General features: G+C 45.0%; 1 protein-coding gene and 1 pseudogene across 1 annotated transcript; both read right to left on the bottom strand.

Annotated features, from left to right (window-relative positions):
• Positions 1 to 16972: 16972 nt before the first annotated feature.
• Positions 16973 to 20512, bottom strand: LOC123124970 (heavy metal-associated isoprenylated plant protein 41-like; annotated as a pseudogene).
• A 2817-nt stretch (positions 20513 to 23329) lies between these two features.
• LOC123120643 (heavy metal-associated isoprenylated plant protein 41-like) lies at positions 23330 to 25340 on the bottom strand. Its single transcript, XM_044540641.1, has 4 exons — positions 24952 to 25340; positions 24716 to 24740; positions 24326 to 24428; positions 23330 to 24197 (listed from the first exon to the last, which is right to left on the bottom strand). Exons 1-4 carry the CDS (start codon positions 25200 to 25202, stop codon positions 23536 to 23538), a joined length of 1041 nt encoding a protein of 346 aa, XP_044396576.1. The 5' UTR covers positions 25203 to 25340; the 3' UTR covers positions 23330 to 23535.
• Positions 25341 to 27289: the final 1949 nt, after the last annotated feature.

Genomic DNA, 27289 nt, shown 5'->3' with positions numbered 1-27289 from the left:
GAAATGGCTAGTGTTACTCAACGCACGCTCACCACGCTGCCGGCCGCAACGCATGCTGAACACACGACGTGGCTAACAAAATATAATTAGGATGGCTGATGCTAGTCAAACAAGTCACTAGCACTAGCCCATTGGTATTGAACGCATGATTACAACCCTAAGGTCCTGGGTTCGAGCCCTAGGCCAAACTATTTTTTTTTGCAGAGTCTTTTTGGGAGTCCGAATTTAACTTCTGGTTCAACTGTCTAAATTTAACCAGGCTAGTAGCAGAACACAAACTATTTGTCTGTAACTTATGGTTCATATGTCTGAATTTAACCAGGCTAGTATCACAAATTAAAATGAACTGTATAAATGGAAAATTAAAACAAATAAAACAAATTAAAACCTTTGTAAACATGCACCTGCCAGTATCACAAATTAGAGTCACAAATTACGTACCATATATTCAACATTCTCCACAAGTTCACATGTCTGAATTTAACACACACTTAGTAGCAGAACACAAACTTAGTAGCATACAATCAAACTTAGTAGCAGAACACAAACTTAGTAACAGAGTTTCAATGGTTTCCACTAGCATTGAAATAAGCTGCAAACTTGCTAGGAGGTTTCATCTTCCTCTTGCCTGCTAATATCCCTGGTTCTCAAGTGGATGTTCTTGGTGCATTGAATGTTCTTGTTGATGCTGATCCTCTTGGAGCTCTTGTTAATGCTGATCCTCTTGGAGCTGCTGGTGAAGACCTGGCTGCTCCTGCTGAAACTGTTGATGCTGAACCTCTCTTATCTGCTGCTGTTTTTCTGTGCCTCATTGCTTTAGGAGGTGGAGCAGATGAGGCTGGCATCTGTGAACTTTGGTGTTGATGTGGTGGTTGTGGAGGTGGATGTGTAGCACTAGAGGAACCCCTAAAAAATTTTCTATTCTCCTGCAATGATAGAATTAAAATAGTTAGTAAATAGACCAAACCTAAAATAATTAAACAAAGAATGCAACATTTTTAAATGACCTGGTGTAAGTTCTTTCTCATCTCAAGACTTGGTTTTAGAGCTTTCCCACAGTTAGTATATCTATGGCCCTGTAGACCACAATTGCTACATGTAATTGTTCCCATCCTGCTTGTGTCCTTTGGTGCAGGCACCTCAAACTGGCCCTTTCTCCTAGCTGTCTGTTTCTTCCCTGGTTTTTCTTTGAACACTTGGGGCTCAATATCCTGAGTATGGGTGTCAGGCCAGAATTCAGGACCAGGGACAGGGTACACTATGTCTTTGTATGCTTCAATATATAGTGGGTTTTTGAAAAATTCATGCACATAGTCCTCTGGGTGCATGTGAAGCTTGCTCATTGCTGCAATTGCATGACTCCATGTCACACCTGCCATGCCCCACCTCCTGCAGTCACATGAGTTGTAGCTATGTTCACACAGTACTAATTTTCACCACTAGACACTTGCCAAATGTCAGGACCAGCCATATGTACCTCACAAAATTTGGCATACTTCTTATTCTCCTCCAGTTTCTCTGAATAGTTGGGTATGATCATCCACCTGCTGGTCTCTGTCTTTTCCCTAGTCTTCTGCCTTTTGATCATCTGCTTAGTCCTAATTCCTTCAAAGATAGTCCTAATTGGTTTGGCCCTAACATCAAGGATCATTTTGTTGAAAACCTCACTAAGGTTGTTCACAACAAGATCAGTTTTGCAATTGTAATCCATTGCAGACCTACACCAAGTCTCCTTTGGAATTTTTAAGCCACTTCCAGGCATCCTCACACCCTGCTTTAAGCTCTGCCATTGCTAATTCATGGCCATGTTTGGTGAATGAGTAGCTAGCCTGATCTACTAGCTTCTTTAGTTCTGCTCCTCTGAAACCAGCTGACTGAAAATTTGCATATATGTGCCTCAGGCAGTATCTCTGAGGGGAATCAGGGAACACCTCATTTATAGCGTTAAGAAGACCATGATTATAAGTTAATAACCATGGTCATGAACAAAAAGAAATAAAGCTAGTAATAACAATATATATCTGAACTACTGGCTAAGATAGAGTGCATACCTTTTGCCTGTCAGAAATAATGGTGTAGGTTCCAAATTTGCTTCCACTTCCAATGCAACATCTTAGCTGGGTTAGGAACCATGTCCAACTCTCTGAATCTTCCTTATCAACCACACCAAAGGCTATGGGGTAGATGTTGTTGTTGCCATCTCTTCCTGTGGCTGCAAGAATTTGCTGTCCAGTGGTTAGCTTGATGAAGCAACCATCAAGCCCTGCATCCATACCCAAATTAGCTACCATAAATTTATCAACAAGATATTTTGAACAAAATGCAGTTGTAGATTTACCTATAAAGGGCCTGCAACCGTTAAGAAATCCTTGCTTTGATGCATGCAAGCAGTAGAACATGTACTTAAATCTAGGAGTTGGTGCAGGGTTTTCTGGGTCCTCAAATGTTATAATTATACACCTGCTACCAGGGTTTGTATCAATAACTGCTTGTAGGTAGTCCCTCAGTCTATAGTACTGCTCCTTCTGGTCGCCTTGCACAACCTTCATAGCCTTCCTCCTTGCCCTATAGGCCGCACTCTTTGATACATCAACTGAAAACTTAACTTTGCTGTTTTTAATAAGTGCATCTACATGTGCTCTAGGATCTGCTCTAAGAGAAGGCTCAACTGCTTTTGAAAGCCACTTAGTAGTAGCCTTTGTGTTCTCTCCTGATGCTGGACAAGTGTGCTCCATGTTACACTTCTTAATGCAAAAAGTTCTTTCATGAGCTATCCTGGAGGCACACATGTAAAATTCACATCCATGCTCTCTCTGTGAACACCAAACAATAATTCTTGTTGGGGAGTTCCTGTGGTAGTGAAAAGACCTCAGAGTCCTTATATGAAAATCCCTTAATGCTTATTTGAACTGGTAAACACTGTCAAAACACAAGCTCTTGCACAACGGTAAATGTGAATTGGGAATTTTGGGGTCAAAATGTACCCTTTCCTTCATCTTTTTCTTACTACTCTTTGTCTTTGGCTTCTTCATGAGGTATGGTAGTTCAACTTCATCTTCTTCTTCCTCATCACTTATGCCTACATCACTAGCAAAACAAAACTCATCTGCTTCAGGAAACCAATCTTCAAAACGTTTTTTCTCTACCTCATTGTGACATCTGCTAGTTGGACCAGGGTTCTTCACATGTTTCACAATAGCAGTACTTTCCAATGCTCTGTCCTCTTTAGAGGCACACTCTATTTCCATTTGAACAGCTTCAGCACTCCCATCTGAATGAACTGAATCATCTGAACAAAATTCAGACACTTCAGTGTCTCCTTCAAAGTGGTTCAAATCTGCCTCTCTTTGAATCCTGCTCCTCTCAAGCTGAGACTTTCTATCATCTATCTGATTCTGAAGCTCAGATTGCTCCACAACCTTTTTCACACAGCAGCTCTCTTGAGTGTTCACTAAGTTGCCAGATTGAACAAAACATGTGCATTTAAGCAAGAGATTCTCCATACCTGCCACCCTTAGAACTTCCAAGCGCCAGCAATGACTGGGCAAGCGGTGCCTCCGGCTGCTGAAACCCTGCCTGCGTCGCGTAGATGCTGCTCCTCAACCAGTTATCCACTTCAGAGAACGAGCCCGCAGCGTCCAAACTTGTGCCACCGGCGCCACCGTCGCCGCCGCCCCCGTCCGGAATCACCGACGCAATGGCGGCCACCACCTAGGTCAGACAGAGGACAGAGGGAGAGGAGGGAGAGAGTGAAGCGCGAGAGGGGAATGGATTGGATCAGATCTTGACCGTTCCGAACGAGAGCCGCCGTTTCCGACCGCGGACGTGCTGTTAATGGCCGTTAACGCGCGGCAGCCGTCGGTTGGCCACCGTGGCACCTGAAACGCGGGACCGGCTGGTAAGTTTCGTGCTTAGCGCGGGCGAAGCGGCCGGTTTCGAGACTTGGTAGTTTTTTGCCATGGATTAGGACAAAACTGGTAGTTTTCCGCACAAAATCGTAAAGTGGTAATTTTCTGTCACGTTTCCGTGAAATGTGGTAGTTTTTGGTTAAATACTCCACGCACACGGAGGCGCACACACACACACACACACACACACACACACACACACCCACATCTTCATTGTGAACGTGCTTAGGAAAACCATTTCCAAATCTAATGGTATAGGACATGGCAAGAGATATAGGGCACCTGAACACAACCTCATCCGAGTCCGGTTGATGGAATATGGTATAGGACATGGTATTGCTAATATATGATGATATAGACCAATCTATTTCTTTAAGTAAGATAAACTGAGACTCCACCATTATCTAATTAGGAGTACTTGCTAATTGGAAAGAGTACACTGGAACAAAGCATTTGCTTTTGCATCCTAATCCTATACTACAATCATGTTGAAGTGAAGTGCACCACCATTGTAGGGCTATCTGATTTGCTTTTTTGTTTTTTGTTTTTGTAGTTGTTTCTTTGCACAGGAGCAGAAACTAGCATGCCTACACCACAGGAAAATAATCATAAACTAAGTATCAAAGAATACTCGGCAAAGACAAAAAGACTCGACGAAGTATAAGCCGAGTGTTACACTCGGCAAACACGGCTTAGGCTGGCCATAGTGGGGGTAACATAAGTACTATCATGCACTTAGGACTCGCAAACATGCTTATGTGGCAGGGAATTAAAGAAGAGAGATATGATTATAGTAACATAGGTAGATACCGTAACATAATTAAAGTGATGCTACTATGTGTCATGCATGGCAATAAATTTGACCACCTATGACACTAATCTATGATACTATGCACTATAGATGTATCATACACTAGTATCATATGCATGATACTAGTATATGATACTCCCCACTATGACCAGCCTTATACTCTCTCGGTAACTAGGTGTAAACTGAGTGTTTTTATCGACCACAGACACTCAGCAACATAAAGCACTTTGCCGGTCAGGCTGCGTTAACCGCCATGCCACATGGAAGGCGATAATAAGCCGTGTTCCTATTGGATATACTCGACTTATAGTTAAGCTGAGTGTTAAAAGAACACTCAACAACATAAAGCACTTTGCCGATCAGGCTGAGTTAATGGCCATGTCACGTGGCACGTGATAATAAGCCGAGTTCCTATTGGATATACTCAGCTTATAGTTAAGCCGAGTGTCCGTGGACAACACTCAGCGTATAGTTTACTGTGTATTTTTGTTCATAGCACTCAGTAACGCTAAATATGCAAAAGAAAAAGAATGACAGTCCCCAATATTTCACCGACTCATTTTTTTCCGAGGGTAAATGTCGCCGCTTTTATTTAACTTAAACAATATTTGGAATCTCATCTGCGATCACGTCTAGAATGCAATCTGGGGGTGATCCAAGCCATAACTTACAAAGTTCTTCACCTACACCTGTCTTAGCTAACTTATGGGCGCCAACATTTGCAGAACGCCTCACCCACGAAACTGTAAAATCGTCGAATGACCGAAGCATGGTCTTGATCTCCTCCACCCATGATCCTGTCGCTGCCAAGATCCTTTCCGGACTGTTGATCATCTGCATTAGAGCCTGGAAGTCCAGCTCCAGTTGGATTCTCTAAACATTGACCTCCGCAGCCACCAAAAGGGCTCTCTTACATGCCTTGATCTCAGCCGCCTGTGCCTCCACAACATGAGGGAAGAAGTGGCACGCTCCTACAAGAAAAGCACCATTATGATCCCGAAGCACCACGCCTCCTCCGCTCTTGCCTCCAAACTTGGATGTGGCACCGTCAGTGTTGGCCTTGATCCAACCCTCCTCCGGCGCTGTCCATCGCTGCAGAATAACTACTTTGGTCTCCCGGCCCCGCTTCTCGTGAACCTCCCGCCATTCTCTCAGGAAAGAGCAAACCCTCTCTATTATTTCATCTGGTTCATCAATCCTCTTGCCATTCTTTGTCTCGTTCCGTGCCAGCCATAGGGCATAAACCGCATGGATCTCCACATGAAGATGAGCTTCAGCAAACCACCCGAGCAGCCAATTCGCCAGCTCGCTCTGGGAGCATGTGAAACTCGGTGAGGATGCCACCGTTACTCCCTTTTCTGAACGCAACTAGTTCCAAAACTGGACTGAATGTTGGCAAGACCAAAATCTATGCATGATAGTCTCCTCACACCCACACACTACACAGAACACTCCTAGTTTGATCCTCCGGCGCAGCAGCTCCGCACCTACTGCCAAACTGTTCCTAATAACTCTCTACATGTGAATCTTATCCTTGTTGTGCGCTAGTATCCCAGAGGCCCAAATATCCTTGATGTTTGTTAACTGAACTAGTTGATTCCGGCTGTCCGGTTTTCACCGACTCATTGATAGTCTCCTTGCTGGTTGTTGTGGTCAGAAACTGCTAATCCTGCGGGAGATGAGCAGCTAAGCAGCCTTCCTTTGCCGCTGTCATGGCCACAACGGAAACCAGGAACACGTGACGGGAGGCATGAGAGGAGCGTCCCAGACGGAGTGGAAGTCTATTTTAAACCTTGAGGTTGTAGAGCTCGTCGCAAATGGACCCTCACGTCAAAATCCCTGAAGTTTGTATCCTATACTCATTCATCCCTCTTTATCTCAACCGTGGACCCGTTTGGCTTACTAGGAATAGGATGATCCCGACCGGGATTAATCTTTACTCTCACTTACTACAGTGGCCCACATGTCAGCCCAATCTCAACCCCTCTATAAATCCAGCCGATCTAGAACGCTGATGCAGAGTGTAGTCTCCCTTCACAATGAAGCCAGATAGCCCGCTGCACGCGAATGGCTGCAGTACGTCGATGGTGGAAAACCTGATGCCGTTGCCGCTCCACCTACTCCCCTCCATTTTGCATCCGCCTCCATGGGCCATTGCAACGCAGCACCGCCGCCAACAGCCTCCATATTAGATATCACGCTCGTCGCGCGCCTCGGGAGCTTGCTGCCCCTGACGGTGTCCTTGACCGTGGTGCTCGTGCGCCTGGCAGACTTCCTCGCGGCCATGCTCGTTCTCGCCGCCACTTAGGAGGGGAAGGACGCCATCGACCAATGATCGACCTGTGGAAGCAGAGGTGCCATGGGGAAGTACCATGATGATGCATCCGGCGGTCGCCGCACCGCGCATGCCACCTCCTGGCCCTATCAAGTGCTCCTGCGTGTGGTGGAGTCACTCGCCTAGTTCGTGCACAAGAATCACGTATGCTGCCTTGTTGTTCGCATGGGCTCACACCAAGAGAGAAGAGAAGAGGCGAGATAGATGAAGATGACAAGTAGGCCTGTGTTGTTAGTCAGAGAAACAAGTGATCATGACCGGGATTGCGCCTACGAACAGGTTTAGGATTGGTTTAGGGTTGAAAATAACCGGGATTACAGGATAGGATGCAAATTTCAGGGATTTGAAGGTGAGGGTTCGTTTACGACGAGCTCTACAACCTCGAGGTTCAAATCAAACTTCAGTCTCCCAGACGAGATGGGCGAGCGTCCGAGCGAGCATGCACGGCCGGTTTGCGTCCTCCCGCGAACGAGCGTGGATTAGGCGGCGACTCTCCGGCGGCTTGCGTCGTGAGCGATGTACGAGCTTGCTGGCCACAGAGGTAGGCCTTTTGATTTGCTGGCTTATTCTGGCCTTGCATACAAATCCATGTGTTTTTTTTGCAATACAAATCCAAAAAAAGATGTGTAGCACTAGAGGAACCCCTAAAAATTTCTTTATTCTCCTACCATAGAATTAAAACAGTTAGTAAATAGACCAGACCTAAAATAATTAAATAAAGAATGCAACATTTTTAAATGACATGGTGTAAGTTCTTTCTCATCTCAAGACTTGGTTTTAGAGCTTTCCCACAGTTAGTATATCTATGGCCCAGTAGACCACAATTGTTGCATGTAATTGTTCCCGTCCTGCTTGTGTCCTTTGGTGCAGGCACCTCAAACTAGCCTTTTCTCCTAGTTGTCTGTTTCTTCCCTGGTTTTTCTTTGAACACTTGGGGCTCAATATCCTGAGTATGGGTGTCAGGCCGAAATTCAGGACCAGGGACAGGGTACACTATGTCTTTGTATGCTTCAATATATAGTGGTTTTTTGAAATATTCATGCACATAGTCCTCTGGGTGCATGTGAAACTTGCTCATTGCTGCTATTGCATGACTGCATGTCACACCTGTCATGTCCCACCTCCTGCAGTCACATGAATTAGTAGCTATGTTCACACAGTACTGATTTTCACCACTAGACACTTGCCAAATGTCAGGACCAACCATATGTGCCTCGCTAAATTTGGCATACTTCTTATTCTCCTCCAGTTTCTCTGAATAGTTGGGTGTGATCATCCACCTGCTAGTCTCTGTCTTTTCCCTAGTCTTCTGCCTTTTGATCATCTGCTTAGTCCTAATTCCTTCAAATATAGTCCTAATTGGTTTGGCCCTAATTTCAAAGATCATTTTGTTGAAAACCTCACTAAGGTTGTTCACAACAAGATCGGTTTTGCAATTGTAATCCATTGCAGACCTACACCAAGTCTCCTTTGGAATTTTTTAAGCCACTTCCAGGAATCCTCACACTCTGCTTTAAGCTCTGCCATTACTAATTCATGGCCATGTTTGGTGAATGAGTAGCTAGCCTGATCTACTAGCTTCTTTAGTTCTGCTCCTCTGAAACCAGCTGACTGAAAATTTGCATATATGTGCCTCAGGCAGTATCTCTGAGGGGAATCAGGGAACACCTCATTTATAGCGTTAAGAAGACCATGATTATAAGTTAATAACCATGGTCATGAACAAAAAGAAATAAAGCTAGTAATAACAATATATATCTGAACTACTGGCTAAGATAGAGTGCATACCTTTTGCCTGTCAGAAATAATGGTGTAGGTTCCAAATTTGCTTCCACTTCCAATGCAACATCTTAGCTGGGTTAGGAACCATGTCCAACTCTCTGAATCTTCCTTATCAACCACACCAAAGGCTATGGGGTAGATGTTGTTGTTGCCATCTCTTCCTGTGGCTGCAAGAATTTGCTGTCCAGTGGTTAGCTTGATGAAGCAACCATCAAGCCCTGCATCCATACCCAAATTAGCTACCATAAATTTATCAACAAGATATTTTGAACAAAATGCAGTTGTAGATTTACCTATAAAGGGCCTGCAACCGTTAAGAAATCCTTGCTTTGATGCATGCAAGCAGTAGAACATGTACTTAAATCTAGGAGTTGGTGCAGGGTTTTCTGGGTCCTCAAATGTTATAATTATACACCTGCTACCAGGGTTTGTATCAATAACTGCTTGTAGGTAGTCCCTCAGTCTATAGTACTGCTCCTTCTGGTCGCCTTGCACAACCTTCATAGCCTTCCTCCTTGCCCTATAGGCCGCACTCTTTGATACATCAACTGAAAACTTAACTTTGCTGTTTTTAATAAGTGCATCTACATGTGCTCTAGGATCTGCTCTAAGAGAAGGCTCAACTGCTTTTGAAAGCCACTTAGTAATAACCTTTGTGTTCTCTCCTGATGCTGGACAAGTGTGCTCCATGTTACACTTCTTAATGCAAAAAGTTCTTTCATGAGCTATCCTGGAGGCACACATGTAAAATTCACATCCATGCTCTCTCTGTGAACACCAAACAATAATTCTTGTTGGGGAGTTCCTGTGGTAGTGAAAAGACCTCAGAGTCCTTATATGAAAATCCCTTAATGCTTATTTGAACTGGTAAACACTGTCAAAACACAAGCTCTTGCACAACAGTAAATGTGAATTGGGAATTTTGGGGTCAAAATGTACCCTTTCCTTCATCTTTTTCTTACTACTCTTTGTCTTTGGCTTCTTCATGAGGTATGGTAGTTCAACTTCATCTTCTTCTTCCTCATCACTTATGCCTACATCACCAGCAAAACAAAACTCATCTGCTTCAGGAAACCAATCTTCAAAACGTTTTTTCTCTACCTCATTGTGACATCTGCTAGCTGGACCAGGGTTCTTCACATGTTTCACAATAGCAGTACTTTCCAATGCTCTGTCCTCTTCAAAGGCACACTCTATTTCCATTTGAACAGCTTCAGCACTCCCATCTGAATGAACTGAATCATCTGAAAAAAATTCAGACACTTCAGTGTCTCCTTCAAAGTGGTTCAAATCTGCCTCTCATTGAATCCTGCTCCTCTCAAGTTGAGCCTTTCTATCATCTATCTGATTCGGAAGCTCAGATTGCTCCACAACCTTTTTCACACAGCAGCTCTCTTGAGTGTTCATGTAATTCTCATTAGCCTGTGTACTAATTCCATGTTCAACATTTCTCACAACCTTGACATGATGAAAAAAGTCCAACATTTCATGAACACTAGCTTCATTACCTAAATACTTTACTCTTTCAGATCCAATTTCCTCCTCCTTCACATAGTACATGTAATCACTCTCCCCATACCCTTCACTAGCAATGAGTGATTGTAGAGTAAGAAAATAAATATCTGACTCGTATATACCCCTTTTCACAGGGTTTTTTCCTTCTAAATGAAACCATATCTCCCACTTCTGGTCGGCCAAACTGCACAAATATGTGCTCATCAATTGAACTGAAATTGACAGAACTAGAGTTCAACAAACATAAACTAAGTCTCACTAAGTTGCCAGATTGAACCAAACATGTGCATTTAAGCAAGAGATTCTCCATACCTGCCACCCTTAGAACATCCAGGCGCCGGCGATAACTGGGCGAGCGGTGCCTCCGGCTGCTGAAACCCTGCCTCCGTCGCGTAGCTGCTGCTCCCCAACCAGTTATCCACTTCAGAGTACGAGCCCACAGCGTCCAAACTTGTGCCACCGGCGCTGCCATTGCCGCCGCCGTCTCCGCCGTCTCCGCCGTCACCGCCACCGTCTCCGCCACCCATATCGCCGCCGCCCCAGTCCGGAATCACCGACGCAATGGCGGCCACCACCTAGGTCAGACAGAGGACAGAGGGAGAGGAGGGAGAGAGTGAAGCACGAGAGGGGAATGGATTGGATCAGATCTTGACCGTTCCGAACGAGAGCCGCCGTTTCCGACCGCGGACGTGCTGTTAACGGCCGTTAACGCGCGGCGGCCGTCGGTTGGCCACCGTGGCACCTGAAACGCGGGACCGGCTGGTCAGTTTCGTGCTTAGCGCAGGCAAAGCGGCCGGTTTTGAGACGTGGTAGTTTTTTGCCGTGGATTAGGACAAAACTGGTAGTTTTCCGCACAAAATCGTAAAGTGGTAGTTTTGCGTCACGTTTCCGTGAAATGTGGTAGTTTTTGGTTAAATACTCCACGCACAAGGACGCGCGCGCACACACACGCACATCTTCATTGTGAACGTGCTTAGGAAAACCATTTCCAAATCTAATGGTATAGGACATGGCAAGAGATTTAGGGCACCTTAACACAACCTCATCCGAGTCCGGTTGATGGAATATGGTATAGGACATGGTATTGCTAATATATGATGATATAGACCAATCTATTTCTTTAAGTAAGATAAACTGAGACTCCACCATTATCTAATTAGGAGTACTTGCTAATTGGAAAGAGTACACTGGAACAAAGCATTTGCTTTTGCATCCTAATCCTATACTACAATCATGTTGAAGTGAAGTGCACCACCATTGTAGGGCTATCTGATTTGCTTTTTTGTTTTTTTTTTGTAGTTGTTTCGTTGCACACGAGCAGAAACTAGCATGCCTACACCACAGGAAAATAATCATAAACTAAGTATCAAAGAATACTCGGCAAAGACAAAAAGACTCGGCGAAGTATAAGCCGAGTGTTACACTCGGCACACACAGCTTAGGCTGGCCATAGTGGGGTAACATAAGTACTATCATGCACTTGCGACTCGCAAACATGATTATGTGGCAGGAAATTAAAGAAGAGAGATATAGTTATAGTAACATAGGTAGATACTGTAACATAATAAATGTGATGCTACTATGTGTCATGCATGGCAATAAATGAGACCACGTATGACACTAATCTATGATACTATGCACTATAGATGTAGTATCATACACTAGTATCATATGCATGATACTGGTATATGATACTCCCCACTATGACCAGTCATATACTCTCTCGGTAACTAGGTGTAAACCGAGTGTTTTTTATCGACCACAGACACTCAGAAACATAAAGCACTTTGCCGGTCAGGCTGCGTTAACCGTCATGCCACATGGCAGGTGATAATAAGGGTGTTCCTATTGGATATACTCAACTTATAGTTAAGCTGAGTGTTAAATAAGAACACTCGACAACATAAAGCACTTTGCCGGTCAGGCTGAGTTAACGGCCATGTCAAGTGGCACGTGATATTATGCCTTGTTCCTGTTGGATATACTCAGCTTATAGTTAAGCCGAGTGTCTGTGGACAACACTCAACGTACAGTTTACTATGTATTTTTGTTCATAGCACTCGGTAAAGCTAAATATGCAAAAAAAAAAGAATGACAGTCCCCAATATTTCACCGACTCATTTTTTTCGAGGGTAAATATCGCCGCTTTTATTTAACTTAAACAATGTTTGGAATATCGTCTGCGATCACGTCCAAAATGCAATCTGGGGGTGATCCAAGCCATACCTTACAAAGTTCTTCACCTACACCTATCTTAGATAACTTATGCGCGGCAACATTTGCAGAACGCCTCACCCACGAAACTCTAAAATCGTCGAAAGACCGAAGCATGGTTTTGATCTCCTTCACCCATGATCCTGTCGCTGCCAAGATCCTTTCCGGACTGTTGATCATCTGCACTAGAGCCTGGCTGTCCAGCTCCAGTTGAATTCTCTAAACATTGACCTCCGCAGCCACCAAAAGGGCTCTCTTACATGCCTTGATCTCAGCCGCCTGTGCCTCCACAACATGAGGGAAGAAGTGGCACGCTCCTGCAAGAAAAGCACCATTATGATCCCGAAGCACCACGCCTCCTCCGCTCTTGCCTCCAAACTTGGATGTGGCACTGTCAGTGTTGGCCTTGATCCAACCCTCCTCCGGCGCTGTCCATCGCTGCAGAACAGCTACTTTGGTCTCCCGGCCCGGCTTCTCGTGAACCTCCCGCCATTCTCTCATGAAAGAGCAAACCCTCTCTATTATTTCATCTGGTTCATCAATCCTCTTGCCATTCTTTGCCTCGTACCGTGCCAGCTATAGGGCATAAACCGCATGGATCTCCACATGAAGATGAGCTTCAGAAAACCACCCGAGCAGCCAATTCGCCAGCTCGCTCTGGGAGCATGTGAAACTCGGTGGGGCTGCCACCGTTACTCCCTCTACTGAACGCAACTGGTTCCAAAACTGGACTGAATGTTGGCAAGACCAAAATCTATGCATGATAGTCTCCTCACGCCCACACACTGCACAAAACACTCCTGGTTTGATCCTCCGACGCAGCAGCTCCGCACCTACCGCCAAACCGTTCCTAATAACTCTCCACATGTGAATCTTAGCCTTGTTTGGTGCGCTAGTATCCCAGAGGCCCAAATATCCTTGATGTTTGTTAACTGAACTAGTTGATTCCGGCCGTCCAGTTTTCAGCGACTCATTGATAGTCTCCTTGCTGGTTGTTGTGGTCAGAAACTGCTAATTCCGCGGGAGATGAGCAGCTACGCGGCCTTCCTTTGCCGCCGTCGTGGCCACAACGGAAACCAGGAACACGTGACGGGAGGCATGAGAGGAGCGTCCCAGACGGAGTGGAAGTCTATTTTAAACCTTGAGGTTGTAGAGCTCGTCGCAAATGGACTCTCACGTTAAAATCCCTGAAGTTTGTACCCTATACCCATTTATCCATGTTTATCTCAACCCTGGACCCGTTTGGCTTACTGGAAAAAGGATGATCCCGACCGGGATTAATCTTTACTCTCACTTACTACAGTGGCCCACATGTCAGCCCAATCTCAACCCCTCTGTAAATCCAGCCGATCTGGAACGCTGATGCAGAGTGTAGTCTCCCTTCACAATGAAGCCAGACAGCTCGCCACACGTGAACGGCTGCAGTACGTCGATGGTGGAAAACCTGATGCCGTTGCCGCTCCACCTGCTCCCCTCCATTTTGCATCCGCCTCCATGGGCCATTGCAACACAGCGCCGCCGGCGGCAGCCTCCAGATTAGATATCACGCTCGTCGCGCGCCTCGGGAGCTTGCTGCCCCTGACGGTGTCCTCGACCATGGTGCTCGTGCGCCTGGCGGACTTCCTCGCGGCCATGCTCGTGCTCGCCGCCACTTAGGAGGGGAAGGACGCCATCGGCCAACGATCGACCTGCGGAAGCAGAGGTGCCATGGGGAAGTACCAAGATGATGCATCCGGCGGTCGCCGCACCGCGCATGCCACCTCCTGGCCCTATCAAGTGCTCCTGCGTGTGGCTGAGTCACTCGCCCAGTTCATGCACAAGAATCACGTATGCTGCCTTGTTGTTCGCATGGGCTCACACCAAGAGAGAAGAGAAGAGGCGAGATGGATGAAGATGACAAGTAGGCATGTGTTGTCAGTCAGAGAAACAAGTGATCCTGACCGGGATTGCGCCTACAAACAGGTTTAGGATTGGTTTAGGGTTGAAAATAACCGGGATTACAGGATAGGATACAAATTTCAGGGATTTGAAGATAAAGGTTCGTTTACGACGAGCTCTACAACCTCAAGGTTCAAATCAAACTTCACTCTCCCAGACAAGATGGGCGAGCGTTCGAGCGAGCATGCACGGCCGGTCTGCGTCCTCCCGCGAGCGAGCGTGGATCAGGCGGTGACTCTCCGGCGGCTTGCGTCGTGAGCGACGTACGCTGGCCACAGAGCTTGCGTCGTGAGCGATGTACGAGCTTGTAGCCTTTTGATTTGGTGTCTTATTCTGGCCTTGGATACAAATCCATGTGTTTCTTTTTTTGCAATACAAATCCAAAAAAAAAGATGCGTAGAATTGCAATAAATCAATCCGGCCATGCAAATCAATCTGGAAAGTCACGATCAAGTTGTAGTTCTCAAAAAAGAAAAATCTTGTACACGTGCACGGTGCACCGGTACACGTGATGGACTTTCTTTTCTAGAGACGTAGGGGACCATAATCTTACACTAATTCTTAAGCGGATTTTTTTACATGACTTCTTAAGCGGGTTGATTGATTCTAGCACGTTTGCCTCTGTATATAGCGATGGATCTAGCCTGTCCAAATATCATAACTCTTGCATGATAAATCTTCGCCGTTCGTTTTCTATCTTTTTAATTATGTAATAGACAGATGAGAAGTTATTTGTATTCCATATGGGAAATACTTATGAGGAGTATATATTACTGTGGTAAATACAACTCTTTTGTGTTGAGCGACCGTTCCTTTTCTATCGTTTTAATTATGTAATAGACATATGAGAAGTTATTTGTATTCCATATGGGAAATACTTATGAGGAGTATATATTACTGTGGTAAATACAACTCTTTGTGTTGAGCGATTGTTATTCTTTCTTACTTGCCTTTTTTTATGTGAATAAATATGAGTGCAAGAGGCACACTACCATGAATTTTGGTTTAAGGCCCAACATGTTTAGCAATTTTCAGAAGAAATATATGTCGATAAATATAGTATGTTATGTCAGAGACACTTATTTTTGGGACGGATGGAGTATGATTCTAGTGGAATCGACGAAATTTTGTGGAAATATATTTATTCCTTTTTAACTCTTTGTGATTTCCTACAACAAATAGAGTCAGGGTGTTTCGATGTCCCATCATTACAAATATTATGCAGATTTATGTCGGGCTTTGGATGATGAGCATCGTATCCGGTATCTTTCAAATTGATGTTGAATTAAATTTATTGGTATAGTATCTAATTTCCTCTGTTTTTCACAAAAGCATGTGAGAAATTATATCTCGTGTAGTCAGATTTCTCTCCCACTTGCTCTCATTTGGGGGAGAAGAGTAGTTTATTAGGTACCTCCGCTCTCTCTGACATTTTACTGCTGAAATATAAAATTTAGTAACACCTTTGTGAACACTAAATGTATTTTTTTTAGGGAAGTGAACACTAAATGTATGTGGCAGAGTGTGTTGCAAATATATGATTCCCTAAACTACTATTCAGATTCTTTAAGTACGTGGACAAAAGGATCAGTAGTTAATGCCACTTTCAGATTATTTCTTAGCATTATTTGTTGTACGGATCTCCCCCTAATGCCGAGAAATATCCTTATTACTAATGCATCAATGTACGGGCTGATACCATCTCCCCTGTTTGGGGCTCAATTTACTTATGATTGACGGATAAATAATTATTCCTCACATATATCTCAAAATTTCTGTGAGGATCCATTGATGTATGTTCGAGTGGTGATATCAATATGTAACCGAAATATCACATATGGAAAATACTTTGATGATTTCCATGTACTTATTACAAGGGAAGGTCGTATGTGTCCATTAAGAGTGGTAAATTACAATTCTGTAAGACTGGACTTATAATTAACTTGACTATCTTCGACGAGATATTTAACTAAAAAATGATGGGTATGTACATAATGTGCTAAATATAATCAGATAATGCTCGTGAAATGAACTCAAAAACATTGTCCATTCAAATTGGTTTATCCTTGGTTGATTTTCTCTATTGATATTCCACAATGTAAACCTCGTATTGTATAACCGTGCGTGTATAACCGTGTGTGTATGGTTGAAGTTATACATATAACTGTAACCGTGCGTGACGGTTGAAGTTATACGATATGAGGTGGTATCGAATACGCTTCTATTCTGAAATTTGCAGCAATACTCTATGTGTGGAATAGTTTAGCATCAGGGGCCTTACATTGTGTTAAGACTATCTCAATATTCGAACTCCTATTACCACAACGGAGGGAGTACAACACATCTGATCATTTATGCAGACACAGAGATGGATGTCTTTTTCTTTTTTGCCGGGGCACAAAGATGGATGTCTGATGGTCAGGAATTCAACATGCACGTGCACGTCAATGGGTCAATGGAAGTGGCCGATGTGCTCATCAACACTACAAAATCACGACGGAATGTCAGGTCATGCAACACAAACCTTTCCTTCATTGTGCTGCCTTGGTCGAAATACCATAAGTATACTGATTCCTGGATACAACTACCAGTGCACGAAATACACCAAATTTCACAACTAACACAAAAGTACCCCTGATATAGTAGTGCTACTAGCCCAACAAATTTCTCCCTGGCCTTGAAATGGGCTCTGCTCTGCTCACATAGTCACGTTACGATTGGCGACTGGTCTGGGACCTTTTTTCATCGGAAAGGAGGTTGTACCCCTGGCCTCTACAACTGGTCTGACCAATGTTGACTATTTCTCCGGAGGGGCAACCCTCATTATTATCATGGCCAAATAGGTAGCAACAGAAATTGCTTCATTTTCGGCTTCAGCTTCTTTACTTTTCATGCAGAACTTGTAAGTGCAGCAGTCACCTAGAGGGAAAGATCGATTGCACTTTGCGCCATCTCCTCTCTTCTGGTTATATCCGGGGTAGTCGTCCTTTTGAAATCTAATTTTTGCAATCATAACAAGGGAAGACTCCAAGGCCCCTTGAGATCCCAGGCATCGTAAGGATGCCCCATCTTGTGGCTGATGTGGATTTCACCATAAGGTTGAACCAGATGTCGAGCATTGCCAAGAAAACCCTTCACCAAATCCTTATGCAAGCTGCAGAAGAAAACAAATGGTGTTTCAAATTAAAACAAGGCCCTAGAAGCTGGTTGAAGCATTAGATCCTGAACAAAGGTTCAAACATGTACTGGCAAACTACAAATGTATAGAGAAATAAGCCTTTTAGGCATGTTTTTTGCAACCCTTACATTAATACAAGTAGATCATGCTATAAATTTTGTGGAATGAGTTGAGGCATCTGAAAGTTAAAAAAAAAGCTGAAACAAATTCATCTGCTTAGGTTCTACTCCCTCCGTTCCTAAATATTTGTCTTTCTAGAGATTTCAACAAGTGACTACATACGAAGCAAAATGAGTGAATCTACACTCTAAAATATGTCTATATACATCCGTATGTGGTAGTCCATTTAAAATATCTAAAAAGACAAATATTTAGGAACGGAGGGAGTAGATATGCATGTGAAGCTGCATTCATCAGTGCTAACATATGTCCATTTGTGTCTAGTTGAAAAAGAAGGCAACATATACATGGATAATATAGTGTGATATATTCACTATACCTTCTTTTTTTCACACAACACAAGCAGACTTTTTTTTTGCGGGTGAACACAAGCAGACTTATTGCGTTACTTTTTGTAGATTGAGATGTTATAGAATACCATATCTATGGATACACATTGTCAACATTTTTGCAGAAAATTGGGATAACTCAGCTAACATGGGTCGATAAAAGCAACAAGCAGTGAATTGAAATTATTGTCCTATCGTTATAAAGAAAAACTTTTGCTTAAAAGTTGCAACAAGAATTTCATGCTGAAATTTAAATTTATTTCATAAATAATTACAGAGAGTATATAAATAAAAAAGACTAGCAAAAACCAGCAGAAACAGATACACGTGAAAAATGGTTATTTGATCTACTCTTCTAGCATTATAGGTAGCCAAATATGATTTTATTTTATGCATATGAAAGGATAAAATGGCATGTTAACTACGAAATACAGATTGCTATAATATTTACAAAAAAAAGACCCGACGAGTAAGAGACGGGGATGTCGGAGGACTCACTAAAGTTTGGCATTGAGCGTCAATAACTAGTGCTGAGATCAAAATTGAAAAGAAACACCGAATCAATTTTAAACCAACGGAACTTGATAAGATAAGCTATGACATCAGCCAATTACTTTGATCAATTCAGGCATTAAGGAAATACGAACATGCAGACAACCATTGCAAGGGAGAACACATACTTGACCATATCCACCTCTTTGTACTCTTTTGCTTTGAACCCAGCATGTGGAAAATTAAAGACGATCCGATCAAACCGTCTCGTCTTTAAATAAGGGCGAGTCTTCATCTTTTTCGCATCGACACCGTGCAAAACAGTGGCCCTCATTCTTTTGAGCTCCATTACATTTGATTCAGCTTCGTTATATTTGCCAACCAGGGCATCTGCCAAAGAGGAATGCCAACAGGAATGCAGAGACAATATATAAGTACAAACTAAAATGATCACAATATCACCTTTATAATATCACCACTCGAGTTTATAAGGTACGCTGGGGCAAGTTAGTGCATAGTTTATACAGAGGACTTGAGAAAGAATTAGGAATAATGCTAATAAGAAACTTAACAACATGTAAATATATACAAGGTGCAAAACCTATGGAAACAACAGGTTACACAACCAACAGGATCAGAGAAACAGATGACGTCTCTGTGACAAGATATATAATTGTTTTTTCCGCAAAAAATAAATTCTAGTTGCAGTTTTTAAGTTTTAATGAAACTCCTCTAAATGACCATATCATAATGAGTTAAGCAGAGCGCCATGCCTTTCTCATAAGAAAAGGGTAGCAAATTCAGTTTTACGGCCAACAGTAATCATAACAGACCAACAGGAATCGTAAGAAAAGGATAGCAAATTCAACCGACTATAGTAGCAGTAGATACTCAACACTCGGAGTTCCTTCCATGCCATACAAATTATAGCATTAGACAATACTTCGCTCTGTTAAAAAACAATACTTAGTTTCAGTAATTCCACACAAATTCTTGAAAGAATCAGCAATATTCAGCTGTATAGTAATTAAATTATTTTAAGCACTTTTTTTTAGAGCACGCAGGAGCTCTGCGAGCCTATATATTAAGATATGGAGGGAAAAACATTTACAGGGATTCGTCTAGGAGGCGCACATGAGCAGCCCAAAGACTAGAGCCATGAACACACATATGTTCCCTTTTCGAATCAGCAATGTTTCGAGCACATTTTTGGCATAGTATGCCGCGTCGCTCTTTTATCGCGGCAATTAACCATGTTAGGGTAAATTTGGATCTCAACGGAGTAAAGCTAATCTTCATATTAGAAGAACATGGTGCATCCCATCCCTCTAATGGTTACGTGTATCATTTAAATTTCTCCATCGAAGCCAAAAATCTAGGCAGTATCCAAATCAAAGTAGCTGCATAAAACTGCAACCTTCAAGCAGCGAGAGAGAGCGCAAAGAATCGAACCGTAGGAGTCGAGGGATGTGGCGACGATGTTCTCCCCGGAGCCGAAGGCAGTGGCGAGCGCCAGCGAGAAGGAGAAGTCCCCGTCGCCGACGACCAGGATGCTTTGCACCGACGAGTAGTGCTTCAACCACCTCACCCCGCTCCACATGTTTCTCCGCCTGTTCTCTTCCATCCAGGAATGGCCGGGGCACACTCCGCGACCGGCGCCTTGTCCTTCCAATCGAGCGCGATCAGAGACGGAAGCCTGTCCGCGCCATTCACGTCCGGCGCCGCGTTCGCCTCCGGTGGCGCCTTGCTTCTTCCCCCCTCCACAGCAGTCGAGAGTGAGGGGGAGGTGGGAGTAGTCGAGACTGCGACGGGTCAGTTAGTGCGGTTCCGACGAAGAATTGGGCATAAATGGTAGGGCGTCAGAGAACGCCTTGGGTTCTGCTCCGGGGCGATCTGGGTTGGACCCTCCATTAATTTGACGCTCATGGGAATCCGAAACGCTAGTTGAGCTACGGAGTGTAAGAATGAAGAAGTGAAGAGTGTCAACGTTCACAAATGCTTTTCTAGCTCTTTTCACCGATTAATTTGTATTTCTTCTGAGAAAATATGTCTTCAAAAGATAAATATACTAACATGCACTGTATTTGGAAGCAAAAGCACGATACGGTCACTTGTTCGGAATACGCTCATTACGGTAGCTATATAGGATTTGATTATGAAAACGTGGTCACTGTCGCACGTACACGCCATGTATGTGGCTAGTATGACCACCACGTACTCTGCTCTGATTAGGCCAATCTTCCATGGAGGGCGTTTAAGAAAAAGCGAAAATTCACCATTTCATCAAATCCCTAGGCCGTCGCGGCCCCCTCTTCAACCCCTAGTCTCCTCCTTCTCTCGCGTGCGACCGCTCCGCCACCTCCTTTGTCGCCGGCCGTCATCGAATCCGCCGGACACCGCGAGATTCCGTCTCGGCGTTCCTTCCCCTCTAGTGCTTATGTCTGCCACAAGCTCCTCCATCTCTGCTGCCCGCCGCAGGGCATTGCTGTTGCTCCTGATCTGCTGCCTGAGCTGCAAGGAGAAGGTGTGCATCTACGTCTCCACGATGGAGAAGCACGACTGGTGGATCTTTTACAAATGCTAGAAGCATGGTTAGTGCTTTGATTTCTTTTCCTTTCCATGGTTTCTCGTCGGTTTTGGCCAAAAAGATTCAAGTTTTTGACCTTGGCATGAATTTTTGGTATAGGTTACTTGCGATTTCTAGTGCTGGGAATTGGAATATGTTCAGCACCTTGTTGACAAGCACTATCTCATTGGTGATGCCACTGTGGATGCTATTGGTGCTGTGGAGGACCGAAGGGAGGAACTTCTGAATGTACATGAGTTTAGCCTTATGAATGCATCTACCAGCAGGTCTAAGAAGGCTCTGAAGAATGAAAGTGCAAATGTGATGACTGGGAAGTAAGCTTGTGCACTGATGATACTAGGGAGAGAGCTGGTGATGCTCATGAAGATGTTGCTTGGTATTGTGGTGTTGCTAGGTGTTACTGTTGTTGTCTTCATGTTGGAGATCGAACTCACCTACAAACCGACTACCAAGATAATGAAGCTGCCCTGAGGAAGGAGCCTATGTCCTCGGTTTGAAGACAAGTTCAGGGGCTGCTGATGATGTCCTGGAATTAAGGGGTGCACACCACGTCGGCCCACCATCAAGATGGAGTTCTCTGAAGACTTGGCGTACACTTCAAGGCGTGTTTGAATAATCGACATGTTTATCCCAGACTGTAACCGACCATGTGTAGACCTAGATACCCCGGTGCCTATATAAGGCGAGGGGTTTAGTCTGTAGAGGTGGGTTTTCAAGGTTTAGAGGTTAGAAATCATTCATACGATCTCGAGATAGATCATACTATACTTTTTACCATCCACATTCAATACAATAAGAGCAGGACGTAGGGTTTTACCTCTTCGAGAGGGTCTGAACCTGGGGTAAATACCGTGTCCCTATTTTTCCTGTTACAATCGTTCCAAGATCACCAGCTCGGGACCCCCTACCCGAGATCTGCCGATTTTAGCACCGACACACCTCTCCCCTGCACCCCGATCTTGGCCACTTTGCTCCCGACACCAAATCATCGTCTGCTCTACCTCGGCCGACCTCTAACCTCCAGCGCTTGCTGCAGGCGGGTCTACCGGCATGTGCCTCTCCCGGTGACTTGGCCCAACCATGCCTTGCTCTCTGTCGGGTTGACGATGGTGGCGGTTCTGGGCAATTGGCAGCGGCTCATGCATCAACGGGGTTAGTGTTGGTGGTGGGTGCAGTGGTGCCCGGTGTCTCCTTCGTTCAATGACGGGCGAAACTTGCCTTCTTGCAGTAAAGCCGACCGACGTTTTTAGTTTTCACATCTCCATATCATGATCCAACGGCATTGGGATTGTTTGGTCACAAGCCAGGGCAAAATCCCTGCTTCGATGCTGGTAGCGGCGACACCTGCGGGTGTTGTCCCCTTCTTGAAGGCAATTCCATGACCTTCTCCATGCCCCTCTTCGAGCATCGGGGGAACCCTAGATCTTGTTCTTCGGTTCAAACGGCGGTGGCGTCACGACATCGTCCCCTTCATAAAGGCGATGTCTTGGTTACTCGCAGCGTCCCTGTTATCGGATCTCGAGATGTTGGATGCCGTACTTGGTGTGAGCTGCTTATCAAGGCGTGGGCATCAGGGGCGCAATGTACGACATCGTCCGCTCTTCCTCCATGGCTCCTTCCTCGGGCCCTACTGTGTCTTGCAGTCCACTTGCATGACTCTTCTAGGCGCTTTGGTCGGTTCTGAGTCATAGCCACATGGGGGCACGTTGATTTGGTCGGTTCTGAGTCATAGACTCATGTGGTGGGTGCCCCACGTTTGTCATGACAAGGCCTTGGTGTCCTGTGTCTCATTTGCCTTTCCTGAGGTTGGCCTAGGCTAGTTCAGCTTATGTTGTTTTCCTTGTTCTGCTGTCCACATTTTGGTGTGGTGCCCTCTCTCCCTTCTCCATGTAAGGTTTTCTTCTTGTATTGTTGTCTCCTACCTAGGAATGAAAAGATACGCAAGTGAAAATAAAAAGCTACCACGATGGCTAGCATAATTCATAAAACAAGTACTCCATGGAAGTCTACTAATGAAAAGATACGCAAGTGGTTTTTTTTTTACCACGATGGCCATCATAATTCATAAAATACGTACTATACATTTTAGTCTACAAGGAGTAGTAATCTACACAGTGATGGGTCGATGTCTCATGAGAACGCACGCCATGTCCATGGAAGTCGGTCGCAGATACATCATGGAAAACATGCGACGCGACGGTCTTGCAGCGTCACAAGTTGCTCGTAATTAAAAGCCCCAACTTACGGCGACGCCAGCGACAGAAGCTCAGCGAGGCCGGCGCTGGAACTTGAAAGTGCAGCCGTTGCGTAGAGGGAATTCCTCGTCGCACCTGTCACCGTCGCCTCTCTTTTGGTTATACCCGGGGTAATCCTCTTTACGGAAGGCGACCATCTCAAACTTGAGAAGCGAAAACTCGAGGGCGAGACCCTCGATTTCCCACCTGTCGTACGGCTGCCCCGTCTTGTGGCTGACGTGTATTTTGCCGAGGGGACGGAGCCTTCCGCTCGCGTTTGCGGAAGAACCTTTGCACCAGCAGCCGATGGGCGCTACAACGACACAGGAAAATGTTAATACGAAGTTAACTCTCTGGCATGTGTGAGGTGTCAGACAAATGATGGGAAAGAAATAGACAAGTGAAGAAGATGGCCATATTATGTATCGAGAGAGTGAGCACGCGTACTTGATCATATGCACCTGATTCTCCTTCCCTATGAACCCGGCGTGAGGAAAATTGAAGACTATTCGGTCAAACCGTCTAGACATGAGATCGGTGCGTTTCTTCATCTTCTTCACACTGACACTATGTAGCACCGTGGCGCCCAGTCTCTTGAGCTCCGCTACGTTTGATTCCGCTTTGCTGTACATGCTGATCAGATGAACTGTACCGTCCCCAAGATGATTGCCAGCGAGAAACGGCAGAGAAAATACTTAAGTATACGACGATCGAGTCCGCAAGTAATCATCGATCACTATCCATACCCTAACCCTTTTGTGCGTGCTGCATGCAAACATAAGATCGAGCGCGCGGCAGGGGAACGCGGAAAGGGCATCGAACCGTAGGAGTCGAAGGACGTGGCGACGAGCTTCTCCCCAGAGCCAAAGGCGGTGGCGAGCGCCAGCGAGAAGGAGAAGTCGCCGACGCCGACGACCAGGATGCTCTGCGCGGACGAGTAGTTTCAGCGGGAAGACATAGATCCTTAGCAAAATCAATTATGTTCTGGTGTATATACTACAAGAACTGAATCAACTAACCAGGTCATGCACTAAGTTACTAATTGTGTAGTATATCACCTAATTGTGCAAGTATCTTGCGTTTACTATGTTACCACCCCTCAACTAATTATCTCTTCTTTTTGCAAGGACCGCAATTAGCCACTGAAATGGGCATCGAAACCTTGCTTAACAAACAGAAGTGCATTTTCCCTTTTCAGGGACCACAACTAACCATTGAGATGCGCAAGGAAGCCTTCCTTAAGTAACAGAAGACATCGAAAACTCTAACAATCCTTTTCAAAAGAACCTCCTAGAATCCACAAATTAACACACGGCATTCCTTTTCTCAAAAAAAAAAAAACACGGCATTCCTAGAATCCACAACTTGACACACGGGCATTCCTAGAATCCACAAATTAGCACACGGCATTCCCAGAATCCTAGAACATCTAGGGTTCCAGTCACTACATCAGAGTACTCTGCCGAATCTGCAGTGCTGGCAAGTGGCATGGGAAAAAATAACTGCGACTTTTAGCCCTGGGGCAAGAGGGAGCGGGGAGAACCCAACCGTAGGAATCGAGGGATGTTGCGACAAGGTTGTAGCCGGAGCCAAACGCAGCGGCGAGGGACAGCGAGAAGGAGAAGTCGCCGTCGCCGACGATCAGGATGCTGTGCACCGAGGAGTAGTGGTGGAGCCACCTCACCCCCTTCCCTGCCATTCCCCTGCGCGGCGATCACCCGCACCCTCTCCGCGACTCCGCCACCGCCGGCGCGTCGCCCTTTTCCCGTGGACGGTGGTGTGTCCGTGTGTGTGGACTGTGGAGCGCGTCTGCCGTCCGGAGTGTGGATTCGAGGCTTCCGGGAGAAGGCTCCGTTTGAAAAGTTTGGAGGTCCGAAGGAGCGGGTGGTGGGGCATAGTCCCTACATGGCAGGGTGGGTGGAGGGACGGAGGGGTGGAACGCCTTGGGTTTTGGCTCTGGCCGTCTGGCGTGATCCTAGCTAGGGTGGATCCTCCATTAATTCGACGCTCGTAGTCGTAGGTCTCGCAGCCTTTCCCATCTGGCAATCGACCCAGCGGAGCTAGCGTGGAGTACTGAAGTGTTGTCGAGTGCTGTAGTTGGAAAACAAACGTAGCCAAGCGATTTTATACTTTTGTAGAGTATATATATTGTATAATGTCTAGTTGGGGTACATTGGCTAAAAAATTGGAGGAAGAAAAAGAGTCAAGCTGGGTCATTGGGCGCATAAGGGCAAGGTCAATGCATAGCCCTAGGGTGATGCCTCGCAGGCCATGTAGGATCGGATGTCAGGAAAAGTAGGTTCGGATGGGGTACCGAGATCCTCGCCAGGAGACGGGTTCTTGGGACGAAAAATGTGGTCCTGTGCATAAAGCTGAAAAAGTTAAAATGAAGAGTATGAATGCATGTGTACTACTTTCTCTTCTTTGATGAGGCCCACTAGTAGTAGCTTGCGTTGAAAGAAAAAAACCAATATAAATGGCTCAATCTACTTTTTGTCATGGGACATCGGCATGTACAAGGGGCAGCAGATAGTGTTACTCCGGACCATCTAGCTAGATTCGAGGACGTGAGGCTACTGTTAATTTTCTCTCATCCAACGCTAAGGCATGAGGCCGTCATTGTGGAGCCAATATGGTGAGCTCACCCAAATAGAGGATGTGTCCATCTCTCACTTCCTTTCCCTCTGCTTTTCCTCTCTCTCCTCCCTTCCTCTTCAGTTTGTCTCATGGATCCGCAGGGCGACCACTTTTTGTCTAGCATGGCATTTGAGCCTAAATGGATAATGGGGCAGCAGGTTTGGGGCAGTCCGTTGGCCATGCTCTAGCTGCATTATGAGCATCTAATGCTATGGATGCACCAATGCAATCTGAGCCGCCAGATGGACATTAGGGGGACCAAATTTTATATACAAATTGGTTGCTGGTACAATTTACATATTGGTCCTCACAAATCATCCATTTGCGCAAACAGTCCTCCCCCAAGACATTGTCTCTTTCCTTGCCCTCTCGCCTTCGTCTAATGTACCTCAGCGTGCCAGGGCGATTCAGATCGCGAGCTAGGGTTAGCAATTCCCCTCAATGCATCTCTCTCCCGCTCCCCTGGGCTGCCCGACCTTCTCTCCCCCCCCCTCTCTCTCTCTCTCTTGTACCTAGTCCCGTTGCCGGTGAAGCACCATCACCCCTCCTATTCTCTGAAACGGTTGTCCCCAATGGAGCTTCCATTGCTGCCAGCGAGCGCATGAATGCAGCACAACAACACTATAGTTCCGAGGGACATTGACGCAACAACGCAAAGGATCCGGCCATCTTCTACAGCTCCAGGATCCAGGGTGCGCTCTGTTAATTGTCGGTGTATTATGGTTCTTCCCTTTTATCATTTTTTCCAATTGTAGTCATTAGAGTGTGAAATAGTCAAAGAGATGTGCTCTCTATTTATATCTTTAGTTGGTAAATACTTTTTTTATCTCTTTGCAAACTCTAAAATGATTCTTTTTGCATTAAGGTTAGATCGATTTGTATGTGAAAAATGATGACCTGGGAGTCGGCATACATGACCGGAGTACATTATATTAGTGTTTATTCTTTTCATTCACTCTGTTGATATTACAATGGGAAGTGCACTTATGATGTCCAATTGAACATGCTAAAAGCATTACTAGTTCTTGTGCCTGAAATATGCCCAATTACATTATATTCCCAATATTTTTTTTCTTGTTCTGATCCACATTCTACTAATGCACATGAAGTATACTACCTTGTGCCACTTGTTAGTCATCTTACCAATTC

Source organism: Triticum aestivum, chromosome 5D (genome assembly GCF_018294505.1).
Source record: "Triticum aestivum cultivar Chinese Spring chromosome 5D, IWGSC CS RefSeq v2.1, whole genome shotgun sequence".
NCBI lineage: Eukaryota > Viridiplantae > Streptophyta > Magnoliopsida > Poales > Poaceae > Triticum > Triticum aestivum.
This window is presented reverse-complemented; position numbering and strand designations above follow the sequence as displayed.

Coding starts and splice junctions, on each gene's coding strand:
- LOC123120643 (XM_044540641.1), bottom strand. CDS start 25,202: ATGGCAGGGAAGGGGGTGAGGTGGCTCCACCACTACTCCTCGGTGCAC. Junction 24,741..24,951: donor ATTCGGCAGAGTACTCTGAT/GTAGTGACTGGA, acceptor CTGTTACTTAAG/GAAGGCTTCCTTGCGCATCT. Junction 24,429..24,715: donor CTTCCTTGCGCATCTCAATG/GTTAGTTGTGGT, acceptor TCGTCCGCGCAG/AGCATCCTGGTCGTCGGCGT.